Raw genomic sequence first — 18,516 nt, 5'->3', positions numbered from 1 at the left:
CGTTTTATTAAAAACGCGCGTCTCCCCTTAAAAAAAAAATTCAGGTTCGATTCCCAGCAATAATATTATGTTGTTCATTCATTCTGGAATTTTAGTTCATAGATTATGGAATTTTAGTTCATTGATTCTGGAATTATAGTTCATCGATTCTGGAATTGTAGTTCATCGATTCTGAAATTTTAGTTCATAGATTCTGGAATTTTAGTTCATTCATTCTGGAATTTTTAGTTCATAGATTAGATTCTGGAATTTTAGTTCATCGATTATGGAATTATAGTTTATCGATTCTGAAATTTTAGTTCATATGTTGTTGCTGGGAATCGAACCTGAATTTTTTTTAAGGGGAGACGCGCGTTTTTAATAAAACGACGTCGTTTTTGCATTCGTATGCACCATGCATGGTGCATACGGATGCACAACATAATTTGCCCAGGAATAGTGTTCGTGCAAACTAGTATTGTCAAAGCAGGTCGGCCTGTCCCATTAAACCCGTTTCATTGTGGGCTTAATTTTTGGGAGGCTTTTGTGGGTTAACCCGTCAGGCCCGCGAACTAGGGTTCGTGCAACCCTAACCCGTCCGGCAAATTATGTTGTGCAACCGTGTGCACCATGCATGGGTGCACACAGAATTGGATCCATAATTTCTATACTATAGATTTATAATTTCTATACTATAAATTCATAATTATTGAACTCTATATTTACAATTACAAAACTCTATGTTCATAATTTTCAATGTTCATATTCCCAATTGTTGAACTCTATTTTCACAAATCACTGAACTATATGTTCATAATTTGATAACTATATAGTTTAGAAATTATGAATCTATAGTATAGAAATTATGAATCTATAGTATAGAAATTATGAATCTACAGTTTAGAAATTATGAATCTACAGTATAGAAATTATGAATCTACAGTATAGAAATTATGAATCTATAGTATAGAAATTATGAATTTATAGGATAGAAGTTATGGATATATAGTATATAAATTATGGATCTATAGTATAGAAATTATGGATCCAATTCCATGTGCATCTTGCATCGTGCACACAATTACACAGCATAACGCTCCAGCCCGTCCTGCGCGGGTTGGCGGATCTTGCGGGCCGGCCCATGAGCTTTTTTTGTTAGTGTTTAAAAATTTTAAAATTTTAAAATGTTTATATATATATATATATATATATATATATATATGCGTTACACAGTAAGACAAAATGCTGCCTTGCTATGTGTATTATATATACTAGTTTTTTACGCGCATTGCGCGATTGAGATAATGCCCAATGTTTTTTTTTTTTTTTAAATAAGTACTTTAAAGTATATTAAGGCAAGATTATATTGAAATTATTCATGTATAGATAATTGAAGGTTGAATTTGCGTATTTAAATAGGTAATTCTTCTCCCAAAGGTTTAGTCCCCAACCCCAAACCCCCCCCCCCCCCCCACACTCTGACTCGACAGAGCATTGTGGGAAGTTGTAAATCACGGTGACTCAATGGTTCAGCAGACAGGACCAAATGCCGGTGCGAACAAGGAATCTGCCCACTTTGGACATAATTCCCGCACTGCCGCCGCCGAGGTTCAAACTTTGGTCTCTTCTCCCAAATACAGCCCACTAAACCATTGAGCTAAGCCCGTGCGGGTTAAATAGGTAATTCTAAGTTTACAAATGCAAGATAATATAGTCAAGATTGATTATAATTGTCAATAAAATAATTGTATAGGTATGGTTGAAACCAAATACGGGACATAAGGGAGAACAAATAAAAATTAGGGCATAAAATATTAAATATATACTAATATTGTTTGAGGAGATTTCGACATTAGGATTTGTGGTTAAGTTCTATTAAGACTTTAATATTAGAATTAGATTAATGGTGTAATTATAATTCTATATTAGACGTTAATATTAGAATTAGACTAACGGTATTCAACGGAAAAGTTAAATGGATAATCATATAATTAAGGATAAATTAGAAAAACTTTAAAAAAAATTAAAACCTGAACAATTTGAATCATTCATTTGATTTCATAATTTGGCGGTCATTTTTTCTACCCAATGTTAATAATTAAATAAATTCGTTGGTCAAATCCGCTAATATAATCCGCTAACTGCTAATTGTCAAACAAGGACATTGCAAGGTAGTTCTCACTTCAATTTGTTGTGTGATTTGAATACTCTCTTTGTCACAAAATCTCTCAAGTAGTTAATATGGTTGGCTTTATTAATTATATTTTTTTTTAATTTTTTCATGGTATTAATAAAATACTTGGTAAATAAATATATAGCATTATTTTGTATTATAACTTTGATATTTAATTAGAAAAATAGTGCACAAAAAAGATAATAGACAATGTAGTGAATATAATCAATTGATGAATTTGAATGTAAAAATTTTTACATTTGAGAAAAATAAAGACAATATAACTAATGAAAATATTTCTCTTAATTAATTTATTGATAATGAATAATTTTTTTTTTACTGAATTAAGACATTGTAAGGACAATGTAGCGAATATAATCAGTTAATAAATTTGAATATAAAGAATTTTTATATTGTAGAAAAATAAAGACAATATAACTAATACAATTATTTCTCTTATTTAATTTATTGATAATGAATAATTTTTTTTGAATAAAGGCATTGTGGACACATAATTCTAAATTAAAGAAATGCATATCTATAAATTTTTGTTGTAGCTACTAAATTATTATTTATATAATTTAATAAGAGTGATCAAAGTACCTATAAAGTCCTTGTACTATAGTGTTTTGTTCAATTTAGTCCTTGTACCTTTATTCTGTTCAATTTAGTCCCTCTACTTTAAAAAGTGGTGAAACTAAGGACAATTGTCCAAATCTCATTAGGAACATGATTTTAATTATTTATTTTAGACATACTAATTTAATATATTGGTGATAAAAATAACTAATTTTAAATATTTATAAAGAAATATATGAGTAAGAATATAAATATCGTCAGCGCCACGTAACCTATGTTAGCCGTAATATTAACAACATTAACTATTGTCCTTAATTACACGATTTTTTTAGAGTACAAGGACTAAATTGAACAAAATAAAGGTATAAGGACTAAATTGAACAAAACGCTATAGTACAGGGACCTCGTAGGTACTTTGAGTACTAATTATGCCAACTTTGATTGGGATGAGGTTTGAACCTAAAACCTTTTTTTTTTTTTTGAAATCAATGAGTAAGTTAACGGTGAACTAACGGCAATTCTTAAAATTTTAACGGAATTAGTAACGGTGTGTGGGTATTTTAGGAAATTTTAGTGTAAAATTTAAATTTTATCAATCTTTTAATCAATCTGAGCCATTCATTTGATTAAAATCTGTGACCGCCATTTTTTCTACCCATTATAGGCCTAACTCTCTTGGGCTCTTATTAGTATACGGGACATAAGGGAGAACAAATAAAAATTAGGGCATAAAATATTAAATATATACTAATATTGTTTGAGGAGATTTCGACATTAGGATTTGTGGTTAAGTTCTATTAAGACTTTAATATTAGAATCAGACAAGGTTGCAGTAGGCGCTAGGCGCTAGTCGGGCGGCCGGGCAGCGCCTAGCGCCTAGGCGGTCTAGGCGGCGCCTAGGCGGATTCTAGGCGGGGCTAGGCGGGCACCAAAAAAATTAAAAAAAATAGTGACAGACTTGTAGTTCGACAATTATAATGAGGTTGTTTTCAACGTTCACTCAAATAACACATCTAAATAAATGAAATAATGATAATTTATAAGTCATAATGTCATAATAATATTAAAATCAATAATTAATGAAAGACGACATCGGTCAAAATCAGTCAAAATCAGACAAAATCGGTCAAAATTGGTCAAAAACGGTCAAAATCGGACGAAATCGGTCGACTCGGCCGAGTTGGCCGAGTTGACCGACTCGGCCGAGTTTGACCGCCTAGGCCGCCTAGCGGCCGCCTAGCGGCCGCCCAGGCCGCCTAGGCGGCCGCCTAGGCGGCCGACCGAGTTTTGGCCGCCTATAGGCCAAAACTCCAAGGTAAGTGGCCGCCTAGCGCCTAGGCGGGCGCCTAGGCGGCTAGGCGGCCGAGTTTTACATCACTGGAATCAGATTAATGGTGTAATTATAATTCTATATTAGACGTTAATATTAGAATTAGACTAACGGTATTCAACGGAAAAGTTAAATGGATAATCATATAATTAAGGATAAATTAGAAAAACTTTAAAAAAAATTAAAACCTGAACAATTTGAATCATTCATTTGATTTCATAATTTGGCGGTCATTTTTTCTACCCAATGTTAATAATTAAATAAATTCGTTGGTCAAATCCGCTAATATAATCCGCTAACTGCTAATTGTCAAACAAGGACATTGCAAGGTAGTTCTCACTTCAATTTGTTGTGTGATTTGAATACTCTCTTTGTCACAAAATCTCTCAAGTAGTTAATATGGTTGGCTTTATTAATTATATTTTTTTTTAATTTTTTCATGGTATTAATAAAATACTTGGTAAATAAATATATAGCATTATTTTGTATTATAACTTTGATATTTAATTAGAAAAATAGTGCACAAAAAAGATAATAGACAATGTAGTGAATATAATCAATTGATGAATTTGAATGTAAAAATTTTTACATTTGAGAAAAATAAAGACAATATAACTAATGAAAATATTTCTCTTAATTAATTTATTGATAATGAATAATTTTTTTTTTACTGAATTAAGACATTGTAAGGACAATGTAGCGAATATAATCAGTTAATAAATTTGAATATAAAGAATTTTTATATTGTAGAAAAATAAAGACAATATAACTAATACAATTATTTCTCTTATTTAATTTATTGATAATGAATAATTTTTTTTGAATAAAGGCATTGTGGACACATAATTCTAAATTAAAGAAATGCATATCTATAATTTTTTGTTGTAGCTACTAAATTATTATTTATATAATTTAATAAGAGTAAAATAGAGTACTAATTATGCCAACTTTGATTGAGATGAGGTTCGAACCTAAGATCTTTTTTTTTTTTTTTTTTATTGAAATCAATGAGTAAGTTAACGGTGAACTAACGGCAATTCTTAAAATTTTAACGGAATTAGTAACGGTGTGTGGGTATTTTAGGAAATTTTAGTGTAAAATTTAAATTTTATCAATCTTTTAATCAATCTGAGCCATTCATTTGATTAAAATCAGTGACCGCCATTTTTTCTACCCATTATAGGCCTAACTCTCTTGGGCTCTTATTAGTATAGTAGATAATGTTACAGAGCAAGGCAACATTCTCTTTTGCTGTGTAACGTATATTTAATTTAATTTTTTTTGGTAATAGAGCCCGTGGGCCGGTCTCGTAGTTCGCACGAATTGCGGGTCAATTTCGGTTTGCCCTGTTAGGCTTGCATTTTTGCAGGCTTATTTTTCTATGACCCTAACCCGCCCCACTAGGGGCACGCAAATTATGCCGTGCAACCGAATGCACCATGCGCATGGTGCATTCGATGCAAAACGACGTCGTTTTGGTTAAAAAAAACGCGCGTCCCACTTAATGAAGAAATCAGGTTCGATTCCCATCAATAGCATTTTTATATATCCATAAATTCATAACTATATATCCATAATTTTATAACTATATATCCACAAATTCATAACTATATATCCACAGTGAATGAATGAAGTAAAAATTCACAATGAATAAACTAAATCCACAGTGAATGAATGAAGTAAATATCTACAATGAATGAACTAAATATCAACAATGAATGAACTAAATATCCATAAATTCATAACTATATATCCAGAAATTCATAACTATATATCCACAGTGAATGAATGAAGTAAATATCTACAATGAATGAACTAAATATCCATAAATTTATAACTATATATCCACAAATTCATAACTATATATTCAGAAATTTATAACTATATATCCACAATAATGCTATTGCCGAGAATCGAACCTGATTTTTTTTTTTTAAAGTAGAACGCGCGTTTTTAGTCAAAACGACGTCATTTTGCATCGTATGCACCATGCGCATGGTGCATTCAGTTGCACAGCATAACTAGTGTGGGCCAGTCTGTAGGCTTTTAGCCCACTTTGATAGTACTAGTGCAAACCTCTTTCTAATTATCTTGAATTTAAGAGATCATGTAAGTTGTAAGCCGATAGTGAAAATTTGTTTTGAAAAGAGAACTCTTATGTCCAAACATCTCTTTTAACCAATAAGCCAAACATCTCTTTTAACTAACCCTTTTGAGAGATTTTTTTCTTCTATTGTGAAAACTGAGAACGCTTTTGATTGATATGATGAAACATTTTGCTAAGATTTTTCTTTTGACTAAATATCTTTTCTAAATAGTAACATTTTTTGAACTCTCGTAGCCACCCTTTTGAAATCTAGCTCTTCTTCTAATTAATCTAAGTGTTTAAACACGCGTGAACACTTTTTATTTTTACTTGACTTTGAACACATTTTATTCCTTAAATATTTTACCTTAACAAATATTCTAAAAAGATAAAAATTATCTAAGTTAGACCATCCAATTTTTTAATATATTATTTATATAGCATTATTAATATTTATAAATTACATCTATTCCTAACAATATCTTTCTTTTCTAAATCCATTTTAAACCTCCCTACCTCACTTTTATTCTTGTCAAGTTGTTTCAGTAGTCCACAAATCACCATTATGATGTGCTCAATTACATACATATCAACCCATTGGAATACTCCACGAATATCAACAAACTAAAATTTTCAAAAATCACATAAAATTTGTTATTTGAACATCATTACTGTTGACTACAATGTTGAAGCTTTTTTTTTTTTTTTTTTTTTTTTTTTTTTTGAAGGATGGGGAGATCATCCAGGATCATTAGTTGATCCTCAACGCCAAGGAGGCCGATCTCGTCTTCGAGCAGATGTCTCAAAGTGCTTTGCATTACATGGTCGATGTTCCGAGATTGAGGCTTTTTATCATTATGAAAACTTACCCTATTATAAAGACAAGTTTGGTACTATTTATCAAGATTTAAAATTCCATAATATTTTGTGAGTGCCAAAATGCCAAATGACCACAACGACATCAACACTCCACACTATGTACTAAAGAATCACTCTAAGTCAACATTAAAACAAAGCTAGAATTACCTCGGAAATGATTACCCGCCTTGAATTAATAATTTTGTTTGATTTTAATTTAGTTCGTTGTAGTAAAGCTCTTGAAAAGGTATAATGGCAGAAATTTGCACTCTTCGTGCACCTCAAACCGATTTGAGCGTTAAGCGCAACTAATTAGAGGGGCAGAGCACTTTGAAGATTACAAAAAATAAATTAAGGCTTCAAATTGCTTGTGAATGTTTAACGACTCCATTAGGTTCTAGTAAAAATATATAGTCACTCTAGATATAATTGAGGAGAAATAGTAGATGTATTTATAATTGAGGGGAAAATTGACTATATCACAATAATTCAAGACAATATTGTAGTTCTTCAATTAATTTCATGCAGCAAGGGAATAAATATCCATGCATAGATGAGACCTTAAATTAGCTTTGAGATGAGAAGGCAAAGGTCTTGTCCTCACTCCTTGATTCCTCATCTCGGATCTGGAATGTTGAGATGGCAAATCTTGTCCCTGAATCTGATCAAAGAAGATGAGAATGAGATCTTCATCTTCCACGGGAAAGGATGAAGGTCTCATCCATAGTTGCCAATTTGCCATAGCAATTATATTGTAGAAGATGAAGGATTACTTCTCTTTTTTTTTTTTTTTTTTTTTTTTTTTTTTTTTTTTTTGTTTAATGTGGGATAATAATAAAAAAAAAATAAAATAAAATAAAATAAAATAATGCATTTGTAGAAGATGAAGGATTACTCTTTTTTTCTTTTTTTTTTTCTTTTTTTTTAATGTGGGATAATAATAAAAATAAATAAAAAAAATAATCCATCAACAATTACACTATACACATTAATAGTCTTAATTCCCAAAATGGTCCTCCGACTATGGCCTTTTCTTAAATTGGTTCATTGACTTTTAATTGCACCCAAAGTGGTCCTCCGATTATTGAATTTTAAATTAAAATGGTCCTCCGTTAGATTTGGTGTTAAGTGAGTGTTAAATTGGAGGGTAAAACAGACATTTTATATGTTTTGGGTCTTTAGCTTCTATACCCTGAACTGTCTGCATATGCTTAATTGTTTTTATTTTTATTTTTCTCATTGAGTTCATGTTCTGCTAATAATTTTTATTCAGAAACATATGAAAAGTTTCTTTGTTTTTCATCTGTTTTCTAAAATTAGGATCATTTGAATTTAAATTAGGGTGTTATTCATTTTTTGTTCCTATGATTTATATTCGTGAAAAAAGAAAAGAAAAGTTAAGTAGGGAAATTAACGGCTGCTGAATAGGTTAAACAATAAAACATATAAAATGTCTGTTTTACCCTCCAATATAGCACCTACTTATTAACACCAAATCTAACGGATGACCATTTTGACTTAAAATTCAATAGTCGAAGGATCAATTTGGATGCAATTAAAAGCCAAGTAACCAATTTGAAAAAAGAGTAAATACCCAAAATGGTCCATCGACTATAGCTAAATTCACAAATTGGTCATCGACTTTCAATTTCAACCAATTAAGTCCTTAACTTTGCAATTTTAACACAATTTGGTCCTCTGTCTATTTGACCGTTTGTTGACTGTGATTTTGAGGGTATATATGTAATTTCATGGTCAATCGTCAATTTTTTAAGGTTCCGGTTGCATTTCCAGACTGCACTGTTACATTTAAATCCACTGTCGAAAGCAATCTACCAAATCCGGTTGCCTTTCTTCATCCTCCCTTTGGATTCAATGTAGTTGAGTTCGTACCAGAGCGAAGAAGACAACGTGTTTCCGTACCGGTGCAACGTCATCCTGGAGGCCTCCACGTGCTCCGACGAGAGCTGCAGGTTCTTCTGGAGATCGTCGATGACGGCGCGGCCGTCGGCGTTGATGCAGAAGTGTTCGAAGGCCTGTTTGAAGTCGGGAATGTAGGGTTTCCATATGGGATTGAAGATTTCCGGCCGATTAGGTGAAGTGGAAGAGGAGCTTCTCCAATACCGGGAGAACGAGCGAGCCGATTGTGGTTATGTTGGATTTGAGGGCTTCGCCTGCGGTCTTCTGAGAGATTGATTCCAACTTTCCCTTGCGGATCTTCCTGCTCGTAAACGCAGTGGTAGGCTTTATCGTCGGCGCCCTTGTGCGATGGACCATGAAATTACATATATATCTTCAAAGATCACGGTCAACAAACGGTCAAATTGATGGAGGATCAAATCGTGTCAAAATTACAAAGTTAAGGACTTAATTGGTTGAAATTGAAAGTCGAGGACCAATTTGTGAATTTAGCTATAGTCGAGGGACCATTTTGGGTATTTACTCTTGAAAAAAGGCCATAGCCGGAGGACTATTTTGAGAATTATCAAGTAAGCATCAACTTGTTATAATTGATTATTAACTAAGAAAATGTGTTAATTGCATTATTTTGTTGAGTTCAGATTAAGAGTGTAAACGAGCCGATCTGAGCTCAAGCTTGAGCTGGGCTCGGTTAAGAAACGAGTCGGCTCGAGTTCGAAGTTAACAGATTGAGCCAGAACATGCCTACCGCAAAAGAAAAGGTCTTGGATTTCCATCCCGTTAGTTTTGATTGCACTCTTTCAACAATTCCAGCAAAAGTTTCCTTCTTCAATCTGCCATGAATGGAGGGGATACCAAGGTATTTGCCCATGTTCTCAACTCTTGGAATGCCAACTGCACTCGTAATGGATGATTGAATCTCTTGGGAAAATATTTTTTGAGAAAAAAACAGAGGACTTTTGATAATTGACCCTCTGCCCAGAGCTGCTGCAAAAAGCATCCTTCCATCTTTTCATAACACTAGCCTGCTCTAGAGTTGCTCTTCTTTTTTTTTTTAAGCTCAAGTATTTATATGATTTTTTTTTTCAAAAAGACAATTAAACTTTCTCAAATCATTCAAAATCTTATTTGGTCTTTTACCTTTTAGCTTTTTATTTTTATTCTTTTTGAAATTTGTCGGAAATTAGTCAATCCCCGTCCCTCAAGTAATATCATGGTCAGCAATGGGAATGCATCCCTATATTCTCCATATTGTAGACATGATTAGAAAGTTACTAAAAAGGTACATTTGTTTTTTGAATAAAAGGAAAATACTCATTAAAAAACAAAAAGTTTCACATGTGATATGTCATATGTGGCACTTACCATCAACATGTAAAAGTCAAGTTTAAAAATATTTTTTTATAAAAAAAAAAAAAAAAAAAAAAAAAAAAAAAAAAAAAAAACGAGTACCATATATAGAAGCTATTATAATGAAAAGAATAAAAGTGATAAACTTGAAAGTTTGACAGTCATTTTATTTCAAAAGGAAGCAACAGTACAAACAAATTAATACATTCTCATAAAGATGGGATAGGCTAAGGCTTATTCCAAGTTCCATCGCCGCTAAGGATATATGTAATACACGAGAAGGTGTGCATCATCTTTCAGACAAACAGGTGTAAAAGATTTGCACAACAGCATACGTTTAGGCTCTCCAGAGTTTAGGGAACTTTCACATCTTTGAAGGAGTGGGAGACTTGTACCAACCCCACGGATTGTTGGAATCATATTGCGTAACTTGCTTGATATTCAAGTAGTTTTCAAGTCCCCTGCAGAAATATTGAGTGGAAAACAGCCACAATATTTGTCAGTAGATGTTGGCAGATTCATAAAACATTTGCATATATGACCGGTCTCCTTAGAGACCGTCTCACGAGTCTAAATTCGTGAGATGAGTCGGATCTAATAAAAAAAAGTCATAATAAAATTATAGATATCTCATAAATGTAGTAGTTTATAGCAAAACTGTAATAGACAATTTGCAGGAAATAAATTAATAACATAACAGAATTGCAGATATCATCAATACTTTAAGTCTTATATATAATATACTTTATAGTATATATATGTAATACTTGCAAAACTGTAATGAACAGTTTGTGGAAAATAATATTACTTAAGATCATATACCACAAGATCCAAATTCTCCTGACCTAAGACCAGTTAGACGGACTCACAGGAGAATTTGCCTTGCAAATATGAGTTTGCCATTTTATTTTAGTGCAGATTGCTGAGCATATAACATATAAAATATAAAGGTATAATCTAACTATCAATTTAGACTTTTAGTTGAAACGGAGCAAATCTTTTATTTATATAATAATTCAAATAAGGGTTAATCTTTGCTTACCATTCCCCTAATTCGCGTCCAAAACCACTACGCTTCTTTCCTCCCCAAGGTGGCTGGCAGAAGGTTGGCTGTGAGCAGTTGACCCAGACGATTCCTGACTGAAAGGCCTGCAATTTTAATTTAGAATGGGAGGACTTATTATTGTCAACGATTAATAACCTACCTCAGCAATGTGATTTTTCTACAGAATAAATGACCACTGCTTACAATTGCAGATAAGAAACAAAACTTACCTTTGTCAGACGCTCACATCTTCTGGAATCCTTTGATAAAACAGCAGCACCCAAACCGTATCTGAGGAAAATTAAACAAGTAAATGAATGGAATAGAATGGGTTCCAAACTGTAAAATACGGAGTTTAACCCATACTATTATTATACCAATGAAGGAGAGAAAGGAGGGAGAGTTAACTTACTGGGTGTCATTTGCTAGTTCAATGGCTTCCTCTTCAGTTTTAAATGTTTTCACACAAATAACGGGTCCAAATATTTCCTCTTTCCAGACTTCCATTGAGGTAGTTATGTCAGTGATAATGGTTGGTTCAATAAAATACCCTTTTTTCAAGTGCTGCAAATTTCAATTACAAAGTATGTTTTATGATTTTATCTAAGCAGATTGAAAACTATTTTAACAAAATAATTTACCTCAGGTCGCTGGCCACCATACAAAATGGTTGCACCTTCACTTTTGGCAGTTGATATGAACTTCAACACCTTTTCATACTGAAATATTTACAATCTTTTCAGTAAAAAATGCCAAAATATTCCTTGTCTAAAGTTCAAGACTAAGTGGAACTAGTAGCTAACCACGTACTGTAACTCAGAAATGACAAAGCAATGAAAACATAAATACTCCGTATAATGTTAGAGCATAGCCATAGCCCATGGCCTACCACACAAGATGAGTTTTTTCTTGTAATTGGCAGCCATATTTTTAAAAACCTGGATTGCGTTACTGAAGTATAAATGACCAGGTCACCTATAATTCAATATTTCAATCACATCAACCTTTAGCTGGATGCCTGGACAGCATGTAAACACAACTATTCCATAAACAATTTTATTACTTAAAAATCATTAACATAATGTCAGTTAAGTTAAGGATGATGCTTATTCTAATGCAAAAATGTAGGTCCAGCCCACTGCCCATGGTCGCCACTTACAGAATGACAGGCAGCTTGTAAATTATTTTCTGCTTTCATTTTCTCTTAACAAATAAAAGTGGAAATTTTAAATTTATTCCTTTGTTTCCTTACTATTACTTGGCTTCTAGTATCTGATGCACACTGTTCTTTTGCTAACCCCTTTTTTCATGTATACAACCCTTCTCCTATTTGCGCCAAGGATCGAAGGTTTAGTCCCTTGATAAGTTACCAAAATAATGATAGGAGTAATTTTGATCTACCAAGTTTAGTTTTCTAGCATTCTGTTGAGACTTGAGAGACGTTATCTATGTAGTACCTGCGTTCTCTTAAAAATTCTCATTTTAAGTAACCTCTAGCAATTGAAAGTAGCTTTATTACCTGTCCACGACTAACAAGAGAACCCAGTCTACAACCCTCCTCTAAGGGATCTGATATTTTAATATTTTTTGTCCATTTCAGAAGTGTGTCCAAAAATTCTGCAGCGATGCTTTCCTGAAACATTTAGAATGACTAAGGCAATTAGTCTACTGAGGCAGAAGCAAATTAAAAGGGAAAATGAAAAACAAGTCACCATGGAATTGGAAAAATTAAGCAAGCTAGCAATATGATTTGATATTTGTAGCATAAGCATGGTTTAGTTCTGCTCATGTGTACCAATTAAGGGCCTGTCAATGACAAATCTTTTCAAAATACTTTAGTGAGGCTATTGATTGAATCTATGTCAGCAAGAGCAACATGCACATTATACCACGAAGATAAGCATATATATTGCTCCATTTATTAAGCTATACCAATATTTGTTAAGTTTGACCAAGAAATACTCCATTGCGTTTGCAGGCCTAAGATTTGGCGCTAACATTTCTAAGGAAATTCCTGGTGTAGTGGCTTAAAAGATTATACATTGAAACTAAAACAAGACAACAAGATGGAAGAGAAAGCTAATCTACAGGATATAAGGGGGAGATATACCTGCAATATAAGGCGGGATGTGGCACTACAAACTTGACCACCATTGAAAAAGCATCCAAAAATAGTCCACTCAGCAGCTGATTCCATACACAGACCAACCATATAACTTCGTTATCTCTTCAAAGCTAGACTAGTAGCACTACTTGCATTTCATAGTTTCTCTCACCAATAAAAAGCACACACTCGATCACTATTTTGATTTGAATTTTTGGATTTCATAATATCACCAAAAGATGTATAATGTTCTTTCTACTATCAAAGAATAAGGACAAACCTATATCAAGGTCCCCCACATCCTCAAATATAACGATAGGACTCTTTCCACCAAGTTCAAGTGAAACAGGCTGTGATTACAGAAGAAAAAATTGAAAAGAAAAGAGAGAAAAGAAAAGATCACTATACAAAATCAAGTTATAAGCATTAGTCTTTGCCAAATAACACCAAAGTAATTCTAAATCATATAGCATATTAGCATACTTTGACAAGTTGAGCAGCAGCAGTCATGACTCTGCTCCCTGTGGCAGCGCTTCCTGTAAATGCAATCTTGGCACCAATTCAAGAATAAAGTTGTTAATCCCCAAAAACACCACATGGCAGAATGAGGTATTCAATGCAATAAATGATAACTACTAACGAAAATAATAAACTATAAAGCACCAAACCTTGTCAACATGAGGATGATATGCCAATGGTGCGCCAGCTTCTGGACCCAAACCAGTTAGAATGTTAAGGGCACCAGGGGGAAGACCCACATCTCTACAGATTTCACCCAACTCCAAACAGGTACTAAAGTTGAAAAATATAATAATTTAGGGCAAAACTATATTCCAAGAACAGTATCCAGGAAGAAAATAGGATTAGTACTCACATAGAAGCTAATTCAGATGGCTTAAGTATTGCTGCACACCCAGCTGCAAGTGCAGGAGCAACTTTCCAGGTAGCCATCAACAGAGGATAATTCCTTCAATTTGAAAGCAAAAAGTTCCGAAGTCCATTTACATATTTCTTATCACATACCTCAAAGAAAGTCTATAATATAAGCATCAAATCAGAAGAAGCATAGAACGGGATCTTATGGCTGACTTCTGAGCCAGTAAATAGGGGTCATTCATGTTTATATATTCAGTGATGAAGGACAAATATAGTGGTTTGTATGGCTCTGTCACAGAAAGCAGCAATTTTTATTGTCTAAATGAATGGCTTTATATATTTACTTATTTATTTTAATCATCACTAGTTTTCCTATGCAAGGTTTTGAAAACTGGCACATAGTTATGAATAAAGACAGATTAATGAGAGCAAAGCCAGATTATGAATGAGCGTTATCACATATTCACATACCATGGAGTAATCAACCCAACAACCCCAAGTGGTTCTTTAAGAACATACGACTTAAATTGGTCAAGATGAAGAGGAATAGGAGTCTTCTGTTTAGAATCCAAAGCTTCAGCAAGGTCTGCATAGTACTCAAAAGCTGCTGCAACATCATCCTGCAAGGTACAAAAAAACACATGTACAGATGCTGGGTCTCCTATTCAAGACAAACTGACAAAGATATTCTTTAGGAGTTGATTGGACCAAATAGGGATTAAAATAGTACTCAAAACATGCTACAACATCATCCTGCAAGGTACAAAAAAACACATGTACAGATGCTGGGTATCCTATTCAGACAAACTGACAAAGATATTCTTTAGTAGTTGATTGGACCAAATAGGGATTATTAATCCCTTTCACCATTTCAAAAGGTATTATGATTCCCCTCATGATCCTATTCATCTAGGGAGTTAGAACATACCATATCTGCATCGGCTTCTGCCCATGGCTTTCCAGAATCAAAGGTTTCCAGTGTTCCAAGTTCAAGTTTCCTCTCCTTAACCTTCAGCCAATCAAAAAACAGACAGAATCTTATGTAGTGAAGTGTATATTTGACAAATAAAATAAATTCACCTGGAGTTTCCATGAAACCGCATAAACACAAAATCAACACATTATTATATAAAATACAGCAAATTGTTTAAGTCAGAACTGACCCTACTGCAGCAAAATGCCAAAATCTACTATCTTACAGAAGTTCGAATATCAAATCAAATAAAAAACATTAAAACACAATCCAGATTGAATTCTAACTTAAAAAATAAGCAATTCTTCAAAAATACAAATTATAAAGATCTTGCTAATAAAAATACTACTCCACACTTCCATTGCTACTGTTACAACTACTACGAACAGCTATCTAGAAGCAAACCTTAGAAGCAATTGCACGCAAATATTTTGCCCGCTGTGCCCCTGTCTTTGATCCCCACTCTCCGGCAAGAGCTCTCCGAGCGGCTTCGACCGCTACATCCACATCATCCGCAGTAGCTGCCGGAATATCCCCTAACAGATCCCAATTTCACCACTAAATTCAATAACATTCTCAAGTCTCTCAGTAAAATGTTCAATTAACTTCAGAAATCAACCCCTTTTCCTTCAATATATTAGCAAATCATCTGCTAACTTCAGAAATCAAATCCATTTCTTCTACACACACACACACATACAATACACACAGACCTATAGTTTCTTCGGTAGCGGGGTTGATGATCGGAAGACGATTCTTCTTCACCGGCTCTCTCCATTCGCCGTCGATGAACAGCTGTCGGATCGGTATGGAAATATTCCTATCCGCCATGATTTCCAAAAGTGGACAATGATTGACTCCGAAGTACTGAAACTGTGAAAATGTGAAGAGACTTCTGGGCAAAGAAAAAAGTAAAAGTCAAAAGTGCATGGGTAGTCTCTCGCTACCGGCAAGACCAAATTTATGGTGATAGGCATAGGCTGATAGGTAGCCAACTGGTTGGCCGTTACGCTGGATTCACGTAATAAAAGGAAAATGTTCTTTTTAATAAGGAAAATGTTCTTTTATAAACACATTGTTTTAATCAATTTTTTGTGTAATAATGTCGCTATTGGACATTTTAGGCCGTTATATATTTATATATGGAAATTTTAGATAATGGGTGTTTGGTAAATAGCTATTAGTTGATTGCGTTAGTGAATTTGATTAGTTGATAGTATGAGCTGATTGTAGAAAAATGTTTAGTAAATTAGTTGATAGTTGATTACATACAAAATGACTTTATTAAAAAGATAGTTTGAATAGCTTTTTGAATTTTTCTTCATTCGTCTCATTTTACCTGTTTTTCTTTCATTTTTAATCCGTCCCAACATTTTGTTCACTTTCTTAAAATAAACACTACTAACTCTATATTTTTCCCAAAGTACCCCTGTGACTTTCAAAACTATTTGTATACTTTTTGATTTTCTTAAAAAATGTGTACCTTTCTAGACTTTTTCACATCTTACATAAAATACGAGTAATACTTGTTGTAATCCATAAAAAGATATTACACTTCTTATATAAAACAATCCCACACAAGATTTATCTTTACAAATTTTGCATGGTGTTGGGACATTATCACATACAATCTCAAATTTTTTTGGATTATATTTATATTAGGGAAAATGACACTTTTTCCCTCTATGTTATATACTTATAGCACTTTTTCCCTCTCAATTATTTAAGTGGCTCTTTTTCCCCCTGAAATGTTAAATGGACATATTTACCCTTAAAATAAATAGTTCATTTATTTTTATTCTCCAATAAATTATTACTATAATTTGGTTCAAACCAGATACTATAGTAACCAAACCAAAATATTCCAATTACAATTTATAATCAAAACGCGATATTTAGAGTTTATTAAAATCGCGAATTGGAATGGCCGGTTCATGTTCCAAACTGAAAAAATAAAATACATTTATTGTTGAATTTAAACTATTTTAAAATAAAAAATAAAATTTTAAAATAAAGACGGTTCAAAATCGCGAACGGGATCCGGAACCGCCGGTTCATGATCCAGTTTTTTTTTTTTTTATTCTTAAATTTAATAAATTGAAATCCAAATATTGGGTTCTAGATCTGAATCATAACTGAAAACTTTTAATTTGATTGCTATAGTGTCTGGTTCAGTTCGAACCGAACCGTGGTAATCGCTACATATACGCAATAATTTGTTGGAGAAGTAAAATAAATAAAATGTTTACGTTAAGGGTAGAAATGTCAATTTAATATATTAGGGGAGAAAACCACCACTTTTAAAATAATTGAGGGGGCTAATGTGCTTACATAAATAATTGAGGGGAAAAAAGTGCTATAAGTATATAACATAGGGGGAAAAAGTGTCATTTTCCCTTTATATTATGTGCAAGAGATATCGATACTGATTGACACAATAAACTTTTCCATTTATATAATATGTGTCTTAATTATTTTATGTCCATTATTGATTATTTATAAATACTAAATAGGTTGTTCTTCTTCTTCTCCTAAAAAATAGGTTGTTCTGATCCCAAGATAATGTAGTCAAATAAAATGGTAAAAATTTTTATAAAACAATTTGGCCTGCAAATACCAGTTTTAGTACCACGAGTATTAACAAAATGTCAGTTTTTGTCCATATTTTTAATTTTTACCAATTTTCATCCACGACTATTGTTTTAGTACCAATTTTCATCCACGACTACTGTTTTAGTGCCAAAATTCATCACACCGGTCACCTCTCCGTTTCAGATATATCGAAATATGAAATTATTAAGGGTATTTTCGTCTTTTTCAAATTAAGATCCCAATTTGAGCATTAATAAAGAAATTCAAGCCCTAAGATTGATCCCAATTCACAATTTTCCTCCTCAAATTAAGGTAAGATGAGGATGAGAATTGTGAATTAGGATCGATCTTATGACTTAAATCTCATTATTCATGCTCAAATTGGGATCTTAAGTTGAAACGGACGAAAATACACTTCAAAATTTTAAATTTTAACATGTCTTAAACAAATGAGTGATCGACGTGATAAATTTTAGCACTAAAACAATTGTCGTGGACGAAAATTGGTACTAAAACAATAGTCGTGGATGAAAATTAGTAGGAATTAAACATGTGGACTAAAACTGTCATTTTGCTAATACTCGTGGGACCAAAATTGGTATTTGCTCATTTGGCCCATATAACACAACATGTAAATTTTGATGGAAAATG

General features: G+C 32.9%; 1 protein-coding gene across 1 annotated transcript; it reads right to left on the bottom strand.

The window, feature by feature from the left end:
• Positions 1-10,413: 10,413 nt before the first annotated feature.
• On the bottom strand, positions 10,414-16,265 carry LOC109191162 (betaine aldehyde dehydrogenase 1, chloroplastic-like). Its single transcript, XM_019341744.1, has 15 exons — positions 15,987-16,265; positions 15,679-15,809; positions 15,229-15,309; positions 14,772-14,920; positions 14,299-14,391; positions 14,093-14,216; positions 13,908-13,973; positions 13,705-13,774; positions 13,431-13,507; positions 12,840-12,953; positions 11,962-12,039; positions 11,733-11,884; positions 11,551-11,611; positions 11,318-11,424; positions 10,414-10,736 (listed from the first exon to the last, which is right to left on the bottom strand). Exons 1-15 carry the CDS (start codon positions 16,102-16,104, stop codon positions 10,640-10,642), a joined length of 1,518 nt encoding a protein of 505 aa, XP_019197289.1. The 5' UTR covers positions 16,105-16,265; the 3' UTR covers positions 10,414-10,639.
• Positions 16,266-18,516: the final 2,251 nt, after the last annotated feature.

The sequence above is a fragment of the Ipomoea nil genome, unplaced genomic scaffold (assembly GCF_001879475.1).
Source record: "Ipomoea nil cultivar Tokyo-kokei standard unplaced genomic scaffold, Asagao_1.1 scaffold1617, whole genome shotgun sequence".
Taxonomy (NCBI): domain Eukaryota; kingdom Viridiplantae; phylum Streptophyta; class Magnoliopsida; order Solanales; family Convolvulaceae; genus Ipomoea; species Ipomoea nil.
This window is presented reverse-complemented; position numbering and strand designations above follow the sequence as displayed.

What these genes read in the sequence shown, in the direction of transcription:
- LOC109191162 (XM_019341744.1), bottom strand. Translation starts at nt 16,104, where the DNA reads ATGGCGGATAGGAATATTTCCATACCGATCCGACAGCTGTTCATCGAC. An exon ending in TGTGGGGGACCTTGATATAG is followed by an intron (nt 13,508 to 13,704) that starts GTTTGTCCTTAT and finishes GTATGGAATCAG; the next exon opens with CTGCTGAGTGGACTATTTTT. An exon ending in GAACTAGCAAATGACACCCA is followed by an intron (nt 11,612 to 11,732) that starts GTAAGTTAACTC and finishes AATTTTCCTCAG; the next exon opens with ATACGGTTTGGGTGCTGCTG.